The following is a 19,877-nucleotide window of genomic DNA, read 5'->3' as shown; positions in this document are numbered from 1 at the left end:
GACAATTAAATGCGCATTGACAGGGATTATTCTGCAGTCAGGGCTAAAGCGCATCCTAGAATCCCTACAGTGCAGAATAGGCCATTCAGCCCATCGAGTCTGCACCAACAACAATCCCACCCAGGCCCTATCCCTATAACCCCACGTCTTTACCCTACTAATCCTCCTAACACCAAGGGACAATTCAGCATGGCCAATCCACCCAACCAGCACGTCTTTGGACTGTGGGAGGAAACCCACGCAGACATGGGGAGAACATGCAAACTTCTCACAGGCGGTCACCCAAGGTCAGAATCGAACCTGCGTACCCTGGCGCTGTGAGGCAGCAGCGCTAACCACTGTGCCACCGTGCATCACAGGAAGTGTTTCATTCTCATGTCTGAGATAGGAGTGTTTGATGCTGACAATGAATTCATAAAGTAGGAACTCTATAAACCTTCTATGTTTAATGAGCAGAGGGAGATTTACCATTTAGGAGGGAAACAGTGAGTAGGGAAGGGTGGAGCGAATGGAGGCGAGGGCGAGAGAGATAGAATAAGAAAATGAGTGTGTTCCCATTGTTAATTCTGTTGGAAAGAGTGTGAATGAGCAAGGACAGGTCTGGATTCTGATTTGATGTCCACTCGGTTATATATAACCCGCTGATACAGCTTTTTAAAAATTGCACACTTCAGGTATCGTGGGCCAATGGCTTCAGTTCCCCAGTGAGTCAGCAGGAGTCAGAGGAGAAAATTTGCAAGAAAACAAAAAGGGTTTAAAAAGTAAATTCAATCATTCATCCTTTTGCTCTGCAGGATGCTGCTTCAACAGTATTATTCTGGAGGATTTGCAAATCCACAGTTAAGATGTGCACTGATTATTTTTTGCCTGCTTTCCCTTCCAATGGGGGGAGTGAGTGTAAATATTAAAATGCACCATCAACTCTCTCAATGTTTCAGTTGACTTGAAGATTAAAGCAGTTTTCACCATGCCAAAAGATTACTGTCAGTATTTAAGTAGCTGTTTGTATCTATAAACCCTGTACCACACCAGACCAGCATGGTCCAGTGACCAGCTTTTGGCAGAAGATGAAACCTCACTTCAACTGCCACCAGCTCTGCATTGGAATCTCAAATTCATAGAATCTTTAAATCATAGAATCCCTACAGTGCAAGAGGCCATTCGACCCATCGAGACTGCACCGACCACAATCCCACCCACCTATATTTCTGTAACCCCACTTATTTACCGTTAATCCCCTGACACTAGGGTCAATTTAGCATGGCCAATCAACCTAACCCGCACATCTTTGGGCTGTGGGAGGAAACTGGTGCACCCGGAGGAAACCCACGCAGAAGGGGGAGAACATGCAGACTCCACACAGACAGTGACCGGAGGCCAGAATTGAACCCAAGTTCTCTGGCGCTGTGAGGTAGCAGTGCCACCCTGTGCCGTCCTTAAAGTCACGTAGACCAGGATGTTACCAGATTCCATCCTTAGCCTGTGTTGGATTCACTCATCTCTGCATGGGTGACAGTAGGGAAGCTACGCTAGTCTCAAGTGTTGGCAAATTCTAGAGGCTCCCCGAACTGGCAATATAAATGGATACTGGCTGACGATAGGATCGGGTTGAGATTGTTTCAGGTCAAACAGCACATTAAAAAAAATTGACAATCCTTAAGACGTGCTGGTTGGGTGCATCGGCCGTGCTAAATTCTCCCGCCGTGTATCCGAACAGGCGCCAGAGTGTGGCAACTAGGGGATTTTCACAGTAACTTCATTGCAGTGTTAATGTAAGCCTACCTGTGACACTAATGAACTATAAATTTAAAAACTCGGGTGATCTACTGGATTCCCCAGCTTTAGGACAGGGTTGCTGAGGGGTGATATTAAAAAAAAAATCACATCAGTAAAGTGTCACTTTGCACGCTCTAAAACAGATCCCAAATATTTGTGAATTAAAAGAAACATTTAATATAAACATTCAAGTTAAGACAAAAGGGACTTGCTCCCAGCTCTGTGTGATACGTTGTACAGTAAGAAGTCTCACAACACCAGGTTAAAGTCCAACAGGTTTATTTGGTAGCAAATACCATAAGCTTTCGGAGCAATGCTCCTTCGTCAGATGGAGTGGTCCCCATCTGACGAAGGAGCATTGCTCCGAAAGCTTATGGTATTTGCTACCAAATAAACCTGTTGGACTTTAACCTGGTGTTGTGAGACTTCTTACTGTGCTTACCCCAGTCCAACGCCGGCATCTCCACATCATGATACATCGTAAGCAGGTTACTATAAGTGCATCTTAGTGACTGGGGAATATGTGAAGGGTGTGGACAGATATATCATGCCCTGCTGCTGTCTCAGAGAAAGCTTACGATTCATAGAATCCTACAGTGCAGAAAGAGGCCATTCGGCCCATCGAGTCTGCACCAACCACAATACCACCCAGGCCCTATCCCCATATCCCTACATATTTACCCACTAATCCCTCTAAACCTATGCATCCCGGGACACTAAGGGGCAATTTAGAATGGCCAATCAACCTAGCCCGCACATCTTTGGACTGTGGGAGGAAACCGGAGCACCCGGAGGAAACCCACGCAGGGCTAAGTTCTGTACCCTTCTGACAACTGGCATTAAGTTGATCTTTCTCAACACCCTAGCTATGACCGTAACACTATATTCTGCACCCTCTCCTTTCCTTCTCTATGAACGGTATGCTTTGTCTGTATAGTGCGCAAGAAACTACACTTTTCACTGTATACTAATATGTGACAATAATAAATCAAATCATAGATGATATTATTTTAAACCTATTAACAGGTGACAAGGCTTTTGGAAATCACTTTGCAGGATATTTAAACTTAAGTTTCGCCAATTAGGCAGCAGAGGAACAGCTACTGGAATGTTCCGTGCCATAAAGCAGCCATCTGCTTCCCATTGGGACCATTCAAGTTACAGTGTAGCCAATTCTACAATCACCGCTCTGCTACTTTCTGTAATAGCAGCTTGATACAAAGACCTTTCCTCGGATTGCCACCTTGCCGTGCTGGAGAGGCTTGAACGCTCCGTTGATCCCGAGAGAGATGCTTGTCGGGAGTCTGAACCTCCCAGCTAGGTCACCCATGATAATGTCGGAGGTGAGAAACCAGACAAAGCACAATCCAAAACAAGCCTTCAACGGTGGATCAGGCTGAAGATACTCATATGGTATCAACGGCTGTGATGGCGGGTGAAGGCTGCAGCGGGAGGGAGAACCCCCGTCATCGAGGTCCCCTTGTTACTGGAACTGGACCCACCCTCTGTCAAGGACTGTGCAATGGCATACCCATGTTAAAAGATGTCCCAGGCGTCTACCTGGAGGAAACCAGCACATCCCACACAGACGGGTCCTGCAACAATCGGCGAGAGGTGACGGGAACTGGACCGCGAGATCTGGAAGCCTCTAGCTTTGGATTGGTACATAGGCGGTGGACAGGAAAAGATGCCCCAAAAATAATCTGTCCTGTCCACAACCTAGCTCATCTATCTGCAGCCAGAAAATCAACAATTAAAACACAGTTTTGGAACTTGGAATATACAAATCCTCATGGATAATGAGCAAAAGAATCGACCGGAACAGAGATCTGCCCGTGAACTCAGGCACTTTAACATTGATGTCACTGTTCTGCAAGAGTCCCGAAGGGCAGCTGTGGGAAGATGGCCGTGGTTACACCTTCTTTTGGAGAGGAAAACCCGAGGATCAGCCCAGGATGCACGGAATTGGATTCACGATCAAGAACAAATTTGTCAACTGACTCTCGGCGCTCCCAGTCAGCGTCAACAAAAGCCTCATGTCCCTCAGACTACAACTTGCCAAGAACCAGCTGGCAACAGTCATGACTGCCCACACCCCCTTGATGCCATTGATGTATCCAAAGGAGGCATACTCTCCAACATTCCCAAGGAAGATAAGGTCATCCTCTTGGAGGTCTTCAACGACAGGGCTGGAAAGGATTCCCAACTCTGGAAAGGAACGATTTGGGAATTGCGACTGCAATGGGGTTCTCCTGCCCACCAAATGCACGGAACACCAGCTTGTCACACACTCTTCGGCCAAAAAGACAAGTTCAAGACTTCCTGGACACATCCACAATCAAAGCACCGGCACATGATCAACTTAGACATCGTCCGATCCAGAGACCAAAAGGATGCCCTCATCACCAAGGCAATGCCGATGACAGCTGGACAGACCATCGACTCATCCACACCTCCATGTTCATCAATCTCCACCAGAAGCAGCACAGGATGAAGAAACAGCTCAGAGAAAAGATCAAAGTTAAGTGGCTTCAACAGCCAAGCATGCAAGTGAAATTCCAACAATGTTTTCTCCAAGATCTCCAGAGTGTTTATTTTAATGGAGTGGAGAAAAAGTGGAAGAAACCCTTTGGCTACAAGACCTGGAAACAGCAAGACTGGTTCAGCAAGAACGACCACACCATTCAAGACCTCATCAACAAGACAAGGAAAAGCTTGCTGCGCCTGGGAAAACCATACAACCAGCAAAGAGGAGAGTTCACCTATCAGCAAAGGCAGAGGTATAAAGAACTAGAGATATCAAGAACCAATGGTGGACTCCTCGCCAACAAGCACGGCACCTGGGGGGTTCTTCAGTGCCACCAAGGCAATATATGGACCCAACACCCTAAGCCTCAAACTGGTGTGGAGTATGGACAGAATTTGAGACAGAGAAAACATCAGCCTTCGATGGTGAGAACAAGAACTCCTGAACTGTGATACAATTATACACGAGAATGTGTTTGAGGAAATCCCCATAGACTCCCACCAAGCACAGACAAAGTCGAAGATGCCGTTAAACACAGGAAGAATGGAAAGGCCGCAGGAATGGATGGGATTCCAGTAGAGATTTTCAAATTTGGAGGAGAGATCACCTGTCATCTCCATCAGCTGTTGCTGAAAATCTGGGAGAAGTCATTCCTGTCAATCTCAGGAATGCTGTCATCACCACCATCTTCAAGGAGGGAGATAAAGCAGACAACTGAGGAATATCCCTACTTGCCATCGTCAGGAAAATCATTGCCCAAATCCATGCTGAAGGAATCCTTCCGTGCGGCATGGTGGCACAGTGGTTAGCACTGCTGTTTCACAGCACCAGGGGCCTGGGTTCGATTCCCGGCTTGGGTAACTGTGTGTGGTGTCGGCACGTTCTCCCCGTGTCTGCGTGGGTTTCCTCCGGGTGCTCCGGTTTCCTCCCACAATCCAAAGATGCATGGGTTAGGTTGATTGGCCATGCTAAATTGTTCCTAGTAGGTCTTATAGGTTACGGGGAGAAGGCAGGAGAATGGGGTTGAGAAACATATCAACATGATCGAATGGCGGAGCAGACTCGATGGGTCAAATGACCTAATTCTGCTCCATATCTTATGGTCCTATGGTCAATGGGAACTTATTTTCTTCCCTCACAGTATCTTGTCTCAAGAGTGATTCCAGAGTTTCTGTCCCAACTATTCTCCCCAGGGTATCACTGAGTGAAGAAGTTGTTTCCTGCCATCCATTCTGAATTTGCCTTATCAAATCCGTTGCAGTTGTGCAAGCTAAAATTGTACTCTAGATTAACCAATTAATTCCAATTAGTATCTTATAAACAAATAAAAGGGCCTTTCTTAAACCAAGAGAGAAAATGCTGGAAAATCTCAGCAGGTCTGGCAGCATCTGTCAAGAGAGAAAAGAGCTGACGTTTCGAGTCCAGATGACCCTTTGTCAAAGCAGTCCTTCTTAAACGCCTCACAAAGTTTGAGTCCAAATTTTCCTAACCTATTCTAATTCCTTTGGTCCAACAACAGAAGTTAATTTATTAATCATAAGAAGGCTTACATTAACACTGCAACAAAGTTACTGTGAAATTCCCCTAGTCGCGACAGTCTGGCACCTGTTCGGGTCAATGCACCTAACCAGCACGTCTTTCAGAATGTGGGAGGAAACCGGAGCACCCGGAGGAAACCCACGCAGACACGGAGAGAACGTGCAAACTCCACCCAGACAGTGACCCAAGCTGGGAATCGAACCCGGGTCCCTGGCGCTGAGAGGCAGCAATGCTAACCACTGTGCCACCGTGCTGCCCCCACGGTCTTTACTGTAATACTCTCAGGGCTTGAATATTTTTATTTTGCTTTACTGCTCAAAAGGGAAATAAATGTGAGACTTGTGCAAGCTCTAAAGAGCTTCAGCGTGACAGTGTCAGATTTACACTCTGATTTCCAATTCAGCTCAGCAATGTTTGCTTTGTTGATTGCTGCTTTGTAATAACTGGACATGGTAAGTATTAAATTTATTATCGCTCTCAGATCTCCCCTCAATCTCTTTCCTGGCTAGTCCAACACCATTCAGCTTAAATAATGAGCAATGGCAGTGGAATCTACAGCAAGGGTCCAATTGAACTGTTGTAAGATCATCACAAAATTACCTCCAGTTTATATTCACTGGAACTTATCCATTTACATAGAAATACTTTTAGGTAAAAGGCAAGGTAAAATCGCCATAGTCCCAGATGACCATAGGCTGGTGGTGATTTGACCCGAGGATCACCACATCTCAGGCAAGAGGTAAGGTTAAGAAGGGGGGTTTTCATGAATAGCCACAGCCGCTACGGGAATTGAACCTGTGCTGTTGGCATCACTCTGCAGCATGAACCAGCCGTCCAGCCAACTGAGCTAACCGACTCCTGAAATATCTTAACTAGTGACATGATGTGGAAGCTTTACAACATTAAAACAATTTTTCAAAAATAAAAGTACTGTTCTGGACTTTGAGAGCAAGGTTACGAGATAATTGAATTCCTGGGCTGGAACAGCACTTTAAAATAAAATCTAACTTTACAATGCCTGCTACATTTACAGTAATGGCACGTAATCCTCCATACCTCTTTTCTCACTGTGGATAAATAATAATACAGTACAGTCTTACTGCAGACCAGAACCAAACCCGCAGGACAAAACCAGGAAGGTCTGACTTCTGATTTGTGCTGAATTAGCTGGAGTGACAGTAGGATTGCTGCACGTGGCTTCAGCAATCCCAGATAGTGGGCAAGCCCCGTGTGTGCGTGAGGCAGGGGTGTTGGAAGATGGGCATACAGAATTCGTGAGAATAGGGTTGGACTCAGCACTGATGAAGCAGCAAAATAATGTCGCTTTGGTGTTAAAGCTCCCACATGAAAAGCAGCCACTTGTCGAGATAGAGGATGCAACTTGTACCTTGGGGTTTGTATCTAATGAGCACTTAACATCTTAAGATGGAGTTTGTCGGGGCAGTTGGCGGTGGACAAAGAATAAAAGCCACATTTAGGTAAGCAATCTCAGCGTGGAAAGCTTTCTAATTGCAGAACCTTTCACCTTACGGAGTGGATGACAAATATTTCTGAAGCTCTAACAGGCCAGGACTTCCACTAGTCCACCAATCAATTTGCCAATCCTCAAGATCTGTTCAATGGCAAGAGGTGATGCACACCTCACCATAGAGGTGGCACAGTGGCTAGCACCACTGCCTCAGCGCCAGGGACCTGGGTTCAATTCCGGCCTCGGGTGACTGTGTGTGGAGTTTGCACGTTCTCCCCGTGTCTGCGTGGGTTTCCTCCGGGTGCTCCGGTTTCCTCCCACACTCCAAAGATGCACGGGTTAGGTTGGCCATGTTAAATTGCCCCAGTATTAGGGGGATTAGCAGGGTAAATAAGTGGGGTTACAGGATATGGCCTGGATAGGATTGTGGTCAGTGCTGGCTCGATGGGCCGAATGGCCTCCTTCTGCACTATAGGGATTCTATGATTCGATGACCATTTTCTGAAATCAGTCACCCTGGTGCGGCTTCTACAGCAGAAACTGCCAATTTAATGCGAGATGGGGACAGTGGATTCACACACACTAGAAATGGAATTGCACCATCGCTATTTCATGTCAAAGCTTACACTTAACAGGAAAAAGGGGCATTTCATCCCAACCACAGGTGAAACGGGTGCCGTAACCAGAGGAAGGCAATGCCTGACATTTGGTGCACCTCACAGATGACCATCAATAACAATTATACCAATTCCTTTTCAAACAAAGTAACAGTTAGATTATTGGCTGTTTCAGACAAGACTCTTGTCAAAAACTATCAAAGGTTGACTGATTATTGAAGTTAAATCCACTCCTCCAAATCCAATCTATTCTTGTACCTGCAGTGAACGACGATAGGCCCCGTTTCTGGGATGTTCTCCTGTTTGATATTTACTTCTTCCAGAAAATCCAGGACGCCGCCCGGATCGCTGGGGACGCCATGATCTGGCCACGTTTTGAAATGATATTGCCACACAGTCCTTTCAGTGCTCCCCTAAAACAGAGATTTACGTTCATATCAGAAACTGGGAGATACTCTCGCCCCTCCAGTAATAACGCGCACACACACACGGACACACACACCCCCTCCTCCACTTGTGGCCATTCTTACACCCACTCTTACCTGTCCTACTTTAGAGAGTTTGAGCTCCCTCAAGATATAATCGTGGGCTGGGCTCTCGCGAACATTCCTGACACGCATACCACCGTATTCCTTCAAGGACATCTCGTCTGGCCAGTATTTCACACATTTGCTCTGAAATAGATGCATTCGTGTAAAAAAGTTTACTTTAAACATGGGGATGTACATTATGTGCAGATATAAGACATAGCAGAATTAGGCCACTCGGCCCATCGAGTCTGCTCCGCCATTCAATCATGGCTGATTTTTTTTCTCATCCCCATTCTCCTGCCTTTTCCCCATAATCCCCGATCCCCTTATTAATCAAGAACCTATCTATCTCTGTCTTAAAGACACTCAATGACCTGGCCTCCACAGCCTCCTGCGGCAAAGAGTTCCACAGATTCACCGCTCGCTGGCTGAAGAAATTCCTCCTCATTGAGAAGAATATATAAAAGAGTTGTGCTGTCAGGCAGAGCATTCAGCCAACTTCACTCTCAAGTTCAGATTTAGATTCAAGGCTCAGCCCTGTTCTCATGTCCTGTGGTACACTTACATTTTTACTGCAATTTCCCCCTTTAAATATTTATCTAATTTTTCCTTAAAAGCAGCGGTCTCTGCGTCAACCACTCCCTGGTGCAAAGGATTCCATGCTCCAACAAACCTCTGTGCACAAAGGCATTTCTCCCAATTTCTCCTCCTACTCCGAGTGGTGCATTTAAATGAACAATTCTTCATCACTGACTTTGCAGAGAAGAGAGTCTTTTCCTTTTCACTGTCCAAATTCTTTTGATAAACGTTTTTAATTCTTTGTCTCCTCTGGTTCCAGTGGATACAACATGCACTTCTAACGCGTTTAATTTATAAAACATCAAGGTGCTCACTGAGGCATAATAAAGCAAAAGGTTGGTGAAGAAAATAGCCCCACATTTAATGACAGGAGTTTGTCATGTAGCCGGTCATGCTGGTGTCAGAGCAATCCAAATCAAAATGTCCATAAAGTTAGCCTTCAGTGTAAAGTCGTACATTTAGTTGGAGGTTTCTTCTGTTAAATTAACAAAGCTTACATAATGATCATCTGATAGTTCTGACCTATTACTGACTTTCCATTCCCCCCCGCCCACCCCACTGCCCATTCTAGTATATAATTCATTACATTTCTACCCCTCTTCAGTTCTGTAGAAGGGTCATACAGACTGGAAACATTGGGGGGGGTGATTCTTCAACCTCACCACGCCTGGTGCAGATCGCGCCGGTTCTGAAGAATAGCTTGCGGGCCTAAAATTTAGTTTCGCACCCAGTGCCAAATAGTTTGCAAGTCTCCCGACCCCTGTCTAAAGGTGCGAACCCGGATTGTGCCCAGAAAGGGCGCGAGGCCAATTAGCATATTTAAAGCAGCACTTAAATATGTACAGCCCGTTCCAACTCCCAGCGCACGGAAGTCTCCAACCTTTGGGCGTGGCGCTATAATGGTGAGAATTACTACTGGTCTCCACTAGGGGAGACAGGGCGCGATGGCCACACTTGGGGGGGGGGGGGGGGGCTCGGCGGCTATTGAGGCCTGAGGGCGGTCGAAGCCTGGCCAGGCGGCATTGATTGGGCAGTGCCCACCTGGCAGGGCCATGTCGGGGAGCATGATGGGAGGGAGAGAGGGTGGGGGGGCATGTTGAGGGTCAGGCGGGGGATCCATTAGGAAGACTTGGTACCTGCGAACCATGTTGGGGAGGGGAAATGGGGGTCTGATATCCGTGAGGGAGGAGGAAGGGGGTCTCCCATTATACTGAGATCGGGGGCCCCCCTTGCGCAACGGTGCCCAAGTGCTCTGAAGCCGGGCTCACCAGCGTGTTTAGGCACCAAACACTCTGAAAGAGTCTGGGAGGATTCCGTGTGGGGCACGCCTGACAGACCAGAATCTCTCCATTATTCTCGCTTTTATGGCACTTGGTTTTTTTTCTTGGGAGAATTCTGCCCATTAACTGTTTCTCTCTCCACAGATGCTGCCAGACCTACTGAGATCATCCAGCATTTTCTGTTTTTATTTCAGATTTCCAGAATCTGCAGCATTTTGCTTTTATCATCCGATGGTTAAAGTTTTGGGTCGGGCCCGATAAGGTGGACCATCTGAAAGATGATCTATTTGTCTCGGAGATATTGGCTGAGCTGCTGCACATACACAGCATTCACACAATGGATATTCGGAGCTTGGGAGTAGATGTAACTTTTAAGGTGGTTTTGCCAAATCTGGGATTGGGCACAAGGAAAAAAAGAGGTCATGAAGTAATAAGCAGCAGAGAGGAAGAGGACTTGGAGCAGAGTGGAGGTGGGGAGGGGACAGGAGGGTTAAGAACTCAGGAAGTATAAGGTAAAGTCATCATATGATCACAGGCTGTGACTGGTGGTGATTTAACCTGAGGATCACCAAACCTCAGGCGAGGGGCAAGGTTGAGAAGGCAGGCATTCATGAATAACCACAGCCGGTATGGGAACTGGACCTGTTCCGTTGGCGTTGTTCTGAAATCACTAACCAGGTGATGGCCTCGTGGTATTATCGCTAGACTATTAATCCAGAAACTCAGCTAATGTTCTGGGGACCCGGGTTCGAATCCCACCACGGCAGATGGTGGAATTTGAATTCAATAACAAATATCTGGAATTACGAATATCCTGATGACCATGAAACCATTGTCGATTGTTGGAAAAACCCATCTCGTTCACTAATGTCCTTTAGGGAAAGAAATGTGCCTTTCTTACCCGGTCTGGCCTACATGTGGCTCCAGAGCCACAGCAATGTGGTTGACACTCAACTGCCCTCCAAGGGCAACTAGTGATGGGCAATAAATGCTGGCCCAGCCAGCGATGCCCATGTCCCAGGAATGAATTTTTAAAAAGCTGTCCAGACAACTGCGCTAAACTGACACCTAGCCCATCCAAATTGCTTTGATTGGAAATTCTGCACCATTGCCTTGATGAGTGATTCATCCGTGTCACTCTCATTGTGTGATGTCAGCACCACCGGAAAGTGAATAATCCAGTATCGATTTTCAGCCTCCTAACCTCAGTGAAGGAACATCTTACTGGACTTTGGAATCCGCATGAAACAAATTGAGTTTCTCTGTGGTTTCTTCATTGCAAATCTCTCTCATCCTATCCCTCTTTTACTGTAAGAATCAAAAGCGGCAATGTTGCAAATTCCCTACCATGTTGTCAGTGCGTAAAATAAACCAACCCTCTGCATTCATTCTATCTCGAGTTTGCTATGAAGTTAATAGAAAAATGGATCACACCAAAGTGTTGGGAAATAAGTCACTGCTTGAAAAAAAGGGGGAAGCGAATCAAAGTTCCTTTCTGCTTATGGATGGGTGGGGATAGGAGAAATTAATGCTGTCTAAATTTCCTCCCCCGCTCCATCCGTAACAACGTACACTGAGGTGCAACGCATTACTTAGCTGCAAAACCAAATGGCAACGCTGTGTGAGCAAAGGAACTCTGAAACATGTTTTAAGAAAAGAACACGCTACATTTCTGAGACACAAAAGTTATAAATTAAAGAGGAGAGTCTACATTTAACCTGCCTTTGCCAACCAAAAGGAGTTGAATTCAATGAATTTTGCAAGAAGCAAACTGTGCCCTTACTCCACTACTGCCAACAATTCAGCCATACAGGAGGCACCGACGCCAGCTGGATATATCTTAGCAAAAAGCTTGGGTGATATAAGCAAACATTTTGGGTCGCTTTTCAATTTTGTTTGCACAAATTTGAATTCTCAGTATCAAACCCATTTCATTCTGCGCCTGGTGATATTTATAAAAGCAACACTGAGCCAGGCAATAAATCTCAAGAGAAGAGAAAAATTTTACATCAATTGATTTTTCTCTGGCAGCCGCACTGTCAATTAATCACCGTCACTTGCTGCCAATAAGGAGACACCTTTGCCACGCAAGAAGATATTACAATTTATTGATAGGTGCTTTGAGTTCACAAATTTCCTATTAAAAAGTGAGCAGCACTCTGCTTTGCAAGGACAAGAAGCTTTTATCTGAACTAATATACAGGCTTTAAGGTATTTTGACCCATCACATCTTCCTAGCCCAAGTTGTAAGTGCCATGTCTTTTTTTTAATTTCTCCCAATTAAACAAACTACAGGTTTCAGTCTCTAGTTGAGTTACTACGCTTGTGGTGCTTCAGGGACAGAGATATTGCAGAGAAAGGGTAGACTAACCCTGGGGCCCCAGCCTCCTTGACTACCCCCCCACTCACGCCAAATGACAAACACACAAGTACCGTTAAACCCACAGAAATGATGCATATTCCTGTAAATACAATGCAAAAAGTCATCAATGTGTCAAGCACTTGATTTTTCTATCGATTTGCCAATTGTTATTTTGCCATCTGCAGTTTGCCCACCCCCAGGTGATATAATACAATGACCCCAGTACTAAACTCTTCAGGAAAAATAGTTAGGCACCATCCCTTCCCGCCCAACCCTTCAAATCATTCATTATTCCATGGCCCAAAGTGCCCTCAAAACCAACATTTATCCATAAATTAATCAAGATTTTTGCTGATCTTAAGTGAGGTCGATTGGGACTGGATGGCAGGGGTAGCCAGAATATCACATGCTCTGGGGTCTGTCTACTGGTGAATAATTTGCCACGTTATCAAAGCAGAGGCAAAAGTATTAGGGACTTGCAAAACACAGCTTCATTGCACATCAGAAAGGGATCCTTTGGCCTTTTTGAGGTGCTATTTCTTCGCTCTAATGTACCAGGTTAGGAATCTGAGGCGAGCTGGGAAATGTAACAAATGCATACCTGACTCCGATATGCAGTTCCACATTGGTGAACCAGGGATATAATTCCATAAGATCATAAGACATAGGAGCAGAATTAGGCCACTCAGCCCATCAAGTCTGCTCCGCCATTCAATCACGGCTGACATTTTTCTCATCCCCATAACCCCTGATCCCCTTATCAATCAAGAACCTATCTTTCTCTGTCTTAAAGACACTCAATGACCTGGCCTCCACAGCCTTCTGCGGCAAAGAGTTGCACAGATTCACCACTCTGGCTGAAGAAATTCCTCCTCATCTCTGTTTTAAAGGATCGTCCCTTTAGCCTGAGGTTGTGCCCTCTGGATCTAGTTTTTCCTACTAGTGGAAACATCCTCTCCACGTCCATTCTATCCAGGCCTCACAGTATCTTGTAAGTTTTAATAAGATCCCCCCTCATCCTTCTAAACTCCAACGAGTACAGACCCAGAGTTCTCAACCGTTCCTCATATGACAATTCCCCCACAGGAGGCTGAGAAGGATAGAAGCTTTAGCACCAGATGTTTTAAATCTTCATTATCAAATTCCTTTGCAGATACGTGATGCAGAGCAGACACATGAGGATATATTTGGACCGTTAATTTCACACAATGGGTTTTGCAAAAGAAAATGAAGTGTGAGCATTCCTGCTTCAAGTCGTTCCGATTATTATCTCTTGTTCTACAAAACGATTTTGTGCTGAGGGATTATGCTGCGAGGTGAGGGGAAAATGGGTGGGTGGAACAAAGAGGCATGGAGCTCAAAGTCCCTACACATTGGCTACACACAACCAGCCAGTAATTGATCACATACCCAACTTCATTCCAGGGATGGCAGGATTGTTGTTTGAGGAGAGATTGGGTTGACCGGACATGTATTCACTGGAATTCAGAAGAATGAGGGAATATCTAATTAAAGTGTATAAAATTCTGACAGAGCTGGACAGACTGGATGCAGCGATGTTGTTTCCTCTGGATTGGGGTGTCTGGAACAAAGGGTCACAGTCTTAGGATCCGGGGTAGGCCATTTAGGACTGAGATGAAGGGAAATTTCTTCAATCAGAGGGTGGTGAACCTGTGTAATTCCCTACCACGAAAGATTGTGGAGGCAAAGTCACTAAATATAATTAAGAAGCAAATAGATTTCCAGACTCTAAAGGCATCAGGGGATATGGGGAGAGAGTGGGACTATGGTGTTGAGATAGAGGGTCAGTCCTGAGCAGGCTCCAAGGGCCAAGTGGCCGACTCTTGTTTCCTATTTTCTATGTTTCAGTGCTTCATTCACAGCGAAGTAGAGTTGCCATCTTGGATTCCACTGCAAAGAAACTAAGTTCCAGTGGAAAAATAGGTCAACAAATTATCTTACAATATCATGAACAAGCAATAGGTGTAAGGAATCCATTGTGCTTCTTATGGATTAATTAAAGAAACTTGATGGGAGTCTTCAAGCAGATACACTTGCAACAACATTTATTTTTATTCGTTCATGGGATGTGGGCGTCGCTGGCTGGACCAGCATTTATTGCTCATCCCAGAGGGCATTTAAGAGTCAACCACATTGTTGGAGTTGCATTGAGGCCACACCAGGTAAGGACGGCAGGTTTCCTTCCCAAAAGGACATTAGCGAATCAGTTGGGTTTTTACGACAATCGACAATGGTTTCATGGTCATCATTAGATTCTTAATTCCAGATTTTTATTGAATACAAATTTCAACATGATGGGATGGGATTCGAACCCCGGTCCCCAGAGCATTACCCTGGGTCTCTGGATTATTAGTCCAGCGACAATACCACCACACCACTATCTCCCTACTGTAAACTCGCGCTGTAAACTACTTTAACTTGACCAGCTGGGTTTATGTGGTACATCTTGCTTGAAATTAATATGTAAAGACTGATTAAGTTCAAAGTTGGCTGCAATTTTTTAACATTTTACCTGCAATTACCCTCACAGCTTGCCATGTCCCAAGTTGTTAATATTCACTGAAGTATCACAGGATGACTGATACCCCTTATTTAGCGAGCTGAGTCAATGCGTTCAGGAGAGAAAAATGGTAAGAGAATCAATACAATAGATGTGAAAAATGCAGCAGCTAATGCAGAGACAGTTCAAGTGGCACCTGATACAGAGTATCTGTCCCGCCAGGAAAGTATATACATCAAATGGTGAACATTATGTCTCCAAATCCTCATTCATTAATCTGGTGTCGTAAATCTACAAGTTAACTAACATCAATCTGAACAATTCAAAAACAAACATTCCTAGGATCAGTAAGACTCACTTTTCCTCGTTCCACTTCTTTTGTAGTCATGACAATGACACTCGAGTTTTCTTGAAAGACCATCCTCCAGAAGTCATTCACTGTGTTCTGCAGACAGCCCTGTGTAGCAATGTAACTCTTCTTTGGCTTGGAGGTGCTTCGGTTGCTTTCAATGTCATGCTGAGTTAAACAGATGAACACGATGTATTAACGAGTCAGTCCTGATTTACAGCTCTGTTTGGTTAAAGAGCAAGAGTCACCAGCAAGATTCGATTAGTCTTGAAGATCAGTTACAAAATTAAGATTTTGTTGATTGGGTTTCTGTTCTATATTGGGCACCTCCACCTGAGAAGGCAGCAACCTTGCTTCAAAGGCTTTCGGACAATGCGGATCTATGCCCAACTAAAGCAAGAGGGGAGTGAGAAATCACTTTCATTCCATTAGTCTGATAACTAATAACTACATTTAATATTTCACCTGTGTAAGATGCAACTACAGTTGTCATCATTGTCATGTAGGCATAGAAGAGGATTAAAAGAATTCACATTTACATACTGTAGTTTCTTCTTCCCATTGGATGTTCCAAAATGCTTCCCGTCAGTGAGTTACTTTAGAAGTTAATTAAACAAATGTGAATTTTCATACAACAAACAGCCAATGAGATATAGTGAATCTGTTGCCGGATGTAGGTTCAGGGAACCATCTGGCTGGGGCATGAGTGCCATGGGATCTTCCTCCCCACATGCCACCTCCCTGAAAACACTCACTTTACCAGCGACATAGCATTCCAGAGTGTGGGGTCTTTCCATAAATGCCACATCTGTGTGTAAAATTCAGCTCCTGACCAAACTTCTGCCCACCCCCCCGTCTTTCCTGCAATTGCTTAGCAACCTGTTAAGTATTTTGGGGCATTTTCTACATTAGCGGAGCTAGAATTTAAGTTTGCTGTTGTACAAGGAAAGCTAAAGTGGGCCCTTGGGGTATATAATTTCTTCATTGTAAATAGGCATAAATTTGAACTCTTACCTCACAATTGATAATTACTCTCTCTATGCTACTATATTCCTTAAACCCCAAATATCTGACTTTTTTTCTAACAAACTTCCTGGGACATTAACAAATTGTTCATGACATTAAGGCAGCATTTGACCAAGTATGGTATCAAGGATCCTTAATAAAATTGAAGTCAATAGGAATTGGGTGGTGGGATGCAGGATAAACTCTTAACTGGCTGGAATCATATCCAACACAAAGAAAGATAGTTGTGGTTGTTAGAAGCTGATATCTCGGCCTCAAACCTGGCAGGGGTGAAATCATGATCAGGCTGGTGACGAGACTAGCCCACTGCACTGGGGGTGGGCTGATCCCTGCGATGGTGGTTTGTCCAGGCTAGGGTAGAGTAAAGGATCAGGGTAGCCAATGAGGTTAAACCAAGACTTTAGCTGATGCAATTTCTCAAAGCCATCTTGGCCTTTTGGCTAAGAGAAAGCATTAGTTCAAGCCCAGAAGGAGGTGCAATGCCTCATCCTGTCAGCTTGGATCTTGTTCGTCCCTCATGAGGGTACAATGAATGGGATTCAATTTGGTTTCTGGATGGAAAAACAAATTTGGAAAAGGTTGATCTTTGCAGGAGTTCCTCAGGGTAGTGTCGTAGGCCCAACCATCCTTAGCTGCTTCATCAATTGCCTTCCCTCCATCATAAGGTCAGAAATGGGAATATTTGCTGTTTATTGCACAATGCTCAGCATCATTCACAATTTCTCAGACAATGAAGTAGTCTGTGTCCACAAGACCTAGTGAACATACCAGGCAATGGCCATCTCAACCTCCCCTTGACATACATTGGCATTATCATTGACAAATCCCTCGTCTTTAACATCCTGGGGATCACTATTGACCAGAAACTTAACTGGATCATCCACATAAATGCTGTAACTAGAGGAACAGGTCAGAGATTCAGTATTCTCATATCATAGAACCCATACTGTTCAGTAGGAGGCCATTTAGCCCTTTGAGCCTGCAACAACAACAATTCCATCCAGGCCCTATCCCTGTAATCCTGCGAATGTACCCTGCTAATCTCCTGACACTAAGGGACAATTTAGCATGGCCAATCCACCTAACCTGCACATTTTTGGACTGTGGAAAAGGAAACCCACACAGACATGGGGAGAATGTGCAAACTCCACACTGACAGTGACCCGAGGCCGGGATTGAACCCGGGTCCTGGCACTGTGAGGCAGCAGTGTTAACCACTGTGCCACCATGTGGCGAGGGACTTACCTCCTGACTCTCCGAAGATTTTCTACCACTTAAAAGGGGTATGGTGTGTGATGTGAAACTTGCCTGGATGACTGCAGCTTCAATAACACAGGTTTAACATCAGCCAGGACAAAGCAAACTGCTTCCCATCCACCACCTTAAACATTCACCCCGTCAACCACTGGTGCACTGTAGCTGCAGTGTCTACCATCAACAAAATGCACTAGAAAAACTTGCCAAGGTTTTTTTGATAGCGCCTCCCAAATCTGCAACCTTCAACCCCTTGAAGGACAAGGCAGCAGGCACATGGACACATCACAGCCTGCAAATTCTCCTCCAAGCCACACACCATGCGGACTTGGAAATATATCACCATTCCTTCATTTCTCAGTAAAATCCTGGAATTACCTACCTAACAGTACTTTAAGAGTACCTTCACCACATCGACTGCAGTGTGTCAAACTCACCACCACCTTCTCAAGGCCAATTAGGATAGCCAATAAACACTGACCTTCACAATGACACCCATATCCATCAAATGAACAAAGAAAAAATTATATCGAACGCTTTTTGAAAGTACATCTATAATCAGGACCCAGTGACTTATCTGCTGACTTCTACAATCTTTTCAAACCAAATCTTTTTTTTCCCCCCAGTGAACTATATACCGCACTGAATAGTTACCGTAATGAAGTTGGCATTGATGTAATCAGAACCAGATTCATTCACATCTCCATCATGTAGGACTACTCGAGTGTGATCAACTAGAAGGAAGAAATAATTGATATTAGGTGTCAAACTACTTAAGAAGAGGAATGCTGTAAATGCTTATGAGGCAATTTCCTCTTCTGAGAGAATTAAAAATGAATCCATATTCTTCTAGACATGGCATACTCAGAATGCAGGTAATGTCCCTTCACTCAGCTGCTGTTTCCTGAAATGTCTAATGTGTGAACAGTTAGCTGCCAAGACAACTAACAAGGAAGACTTTCCAGAAAGGCAGTTTACTGCTGAAAGACAGCTGGTTTGGAACTGGTAACTAGTTTATGGTACACAAAGTCAGTAGTCACAAGATAAGTCACGACTGCAACTAGCGCAAGTGGGGGTGAAGAAGGTGCTACATGATAATTAAGTCAGTCAGGACTTGGGAGTCCTTGTTCAAGATTCTCTTAAGGTCAACGTGCAGGTTCAGTCGGCAGTTAGGAAGGCAAATGCAATGTTAGCATTTATGTCGAGAGGGCTAGAATACAAGAGCAGGGACGTACTTCTGAGACTGTATAAGGCTCTGGTCAGACCCCATTTGGAGTATTTTGAGCAGTTTTGGGCTCCGTATCTAAGGAAGGATGTGCTGGCCTTGGAAAGGGTCCAGAGGAGGTTCACAAGAATGATCCCCGGTTGAGGATTTTGGGTCTGTACTCATTGGAGGATGAGGGGGGATCTTATTGAAGCTTACAGGATACTGCGAGGCCTGGATAAAGTGGACATGGGGAGGGTGTTTCCACCAACAGGAAAAACTAGAACCAGAGGGCACAACCTCGGGCTAAAGGGACGATCCTTTAAAACAGAGATGAGGAGGAATTTCTTCAGCCAGAGAGTGGTGAATGTGTGGAACCCTTTGCGAAAGAAGGCTGTAGAGGCCGGGTCATTGAGTGTCTTTAAGACAGAGATAGATAGGTTCTTGATTAATAAGGGCATCAGGGGTTATGGGGAAAAGGCAGAAGAATGGGGATGAGAAAAACATCAGCCATGATTGAATGGCAGAGTGGACTCGATGGGCTGAGTGGCCTAATTCTGTTCCAAGTCTTATGATCTTATTGTTAGGAAACAAAGGTAATTTTGAGGGATTTACACTTTTGGTAAACGTTAGAAATAAGGTATAATTTTAAGTGGGTTTAATTTAATGTTTGTGTGCCTGAAAGAATAAAACTATATAGTTAGGTTCATGCCGGACAAATACCATTGTATGTGTGGAGGTTGGTCTCATTAGCGTCACAGAGCAATACAGCACGGAAACAGGCCCGTCGGCCCAACCGGTCTATGCTGACCATGATGCCCAGCTAGCCTCAATTGCCCGCGTTT

General features: G+C 44.9%; 1 protein-coding gene across 2 annotated transcripts in view; it reads right to left on the bottom strand.

Moving 5' to 3' along the window:
• ptpn11a (protein tyrosine phosphatase non-receptor type 11a) overlaps positions 1 to 19,877 on the bottom strand; it is a 65,257-nt gene that overhangs the window by 14,126 nt on the left and 31,254 nt on the right. For both annotated transcript variants that reach the window (XR_013499399.1, XM_078227318.1), the window contains exons 8-11: positions 18,483 to 18,562; positions 15,558 to 15,716; positions 8,470 to 8,601; positions 8,186 to 8,340 (exon numbers count right to left, since the gene is read on the bottom strand). Coding sequence is in view for 1 of the 2 variants with exons in the window: in XM_078227318.1 (XP_078083444.1) it covers positions 8,186 to 8,340; positions 8,470 to 8,601; positions 15,558 to 15,716; positions 18,483 to 18,562 (526 nt within the window). In the remaining variant the exon portion in view is untranslated. The remainder of the gene's footprint in view (positions 1 to 8,185; positions 8,341 to 8,469; positions 8,602 to 15,557; positions 15,717 to 18,482; positions 18,563 to 19,877) is intronic.

The sequence above is a fragment of the Mustelus asterias genome, chromosome 13 (genome assembly GCF_964213995.1).
Source record: "Mustelus asterias chromosome 13, sMusAst1.hap1.1, whole genome shotgun sequence".
Taxonomy (NCBI): domain Eukaryota; kingdom Metazoa; phylum Chordata; class Chondrichthyes; order Carcharhiniformes; family Triakidae; genus Mustelus; species Mustelus asterias.
This window is presented reverse-complemented; position numbering and strand designations above follow the sequence as displayed.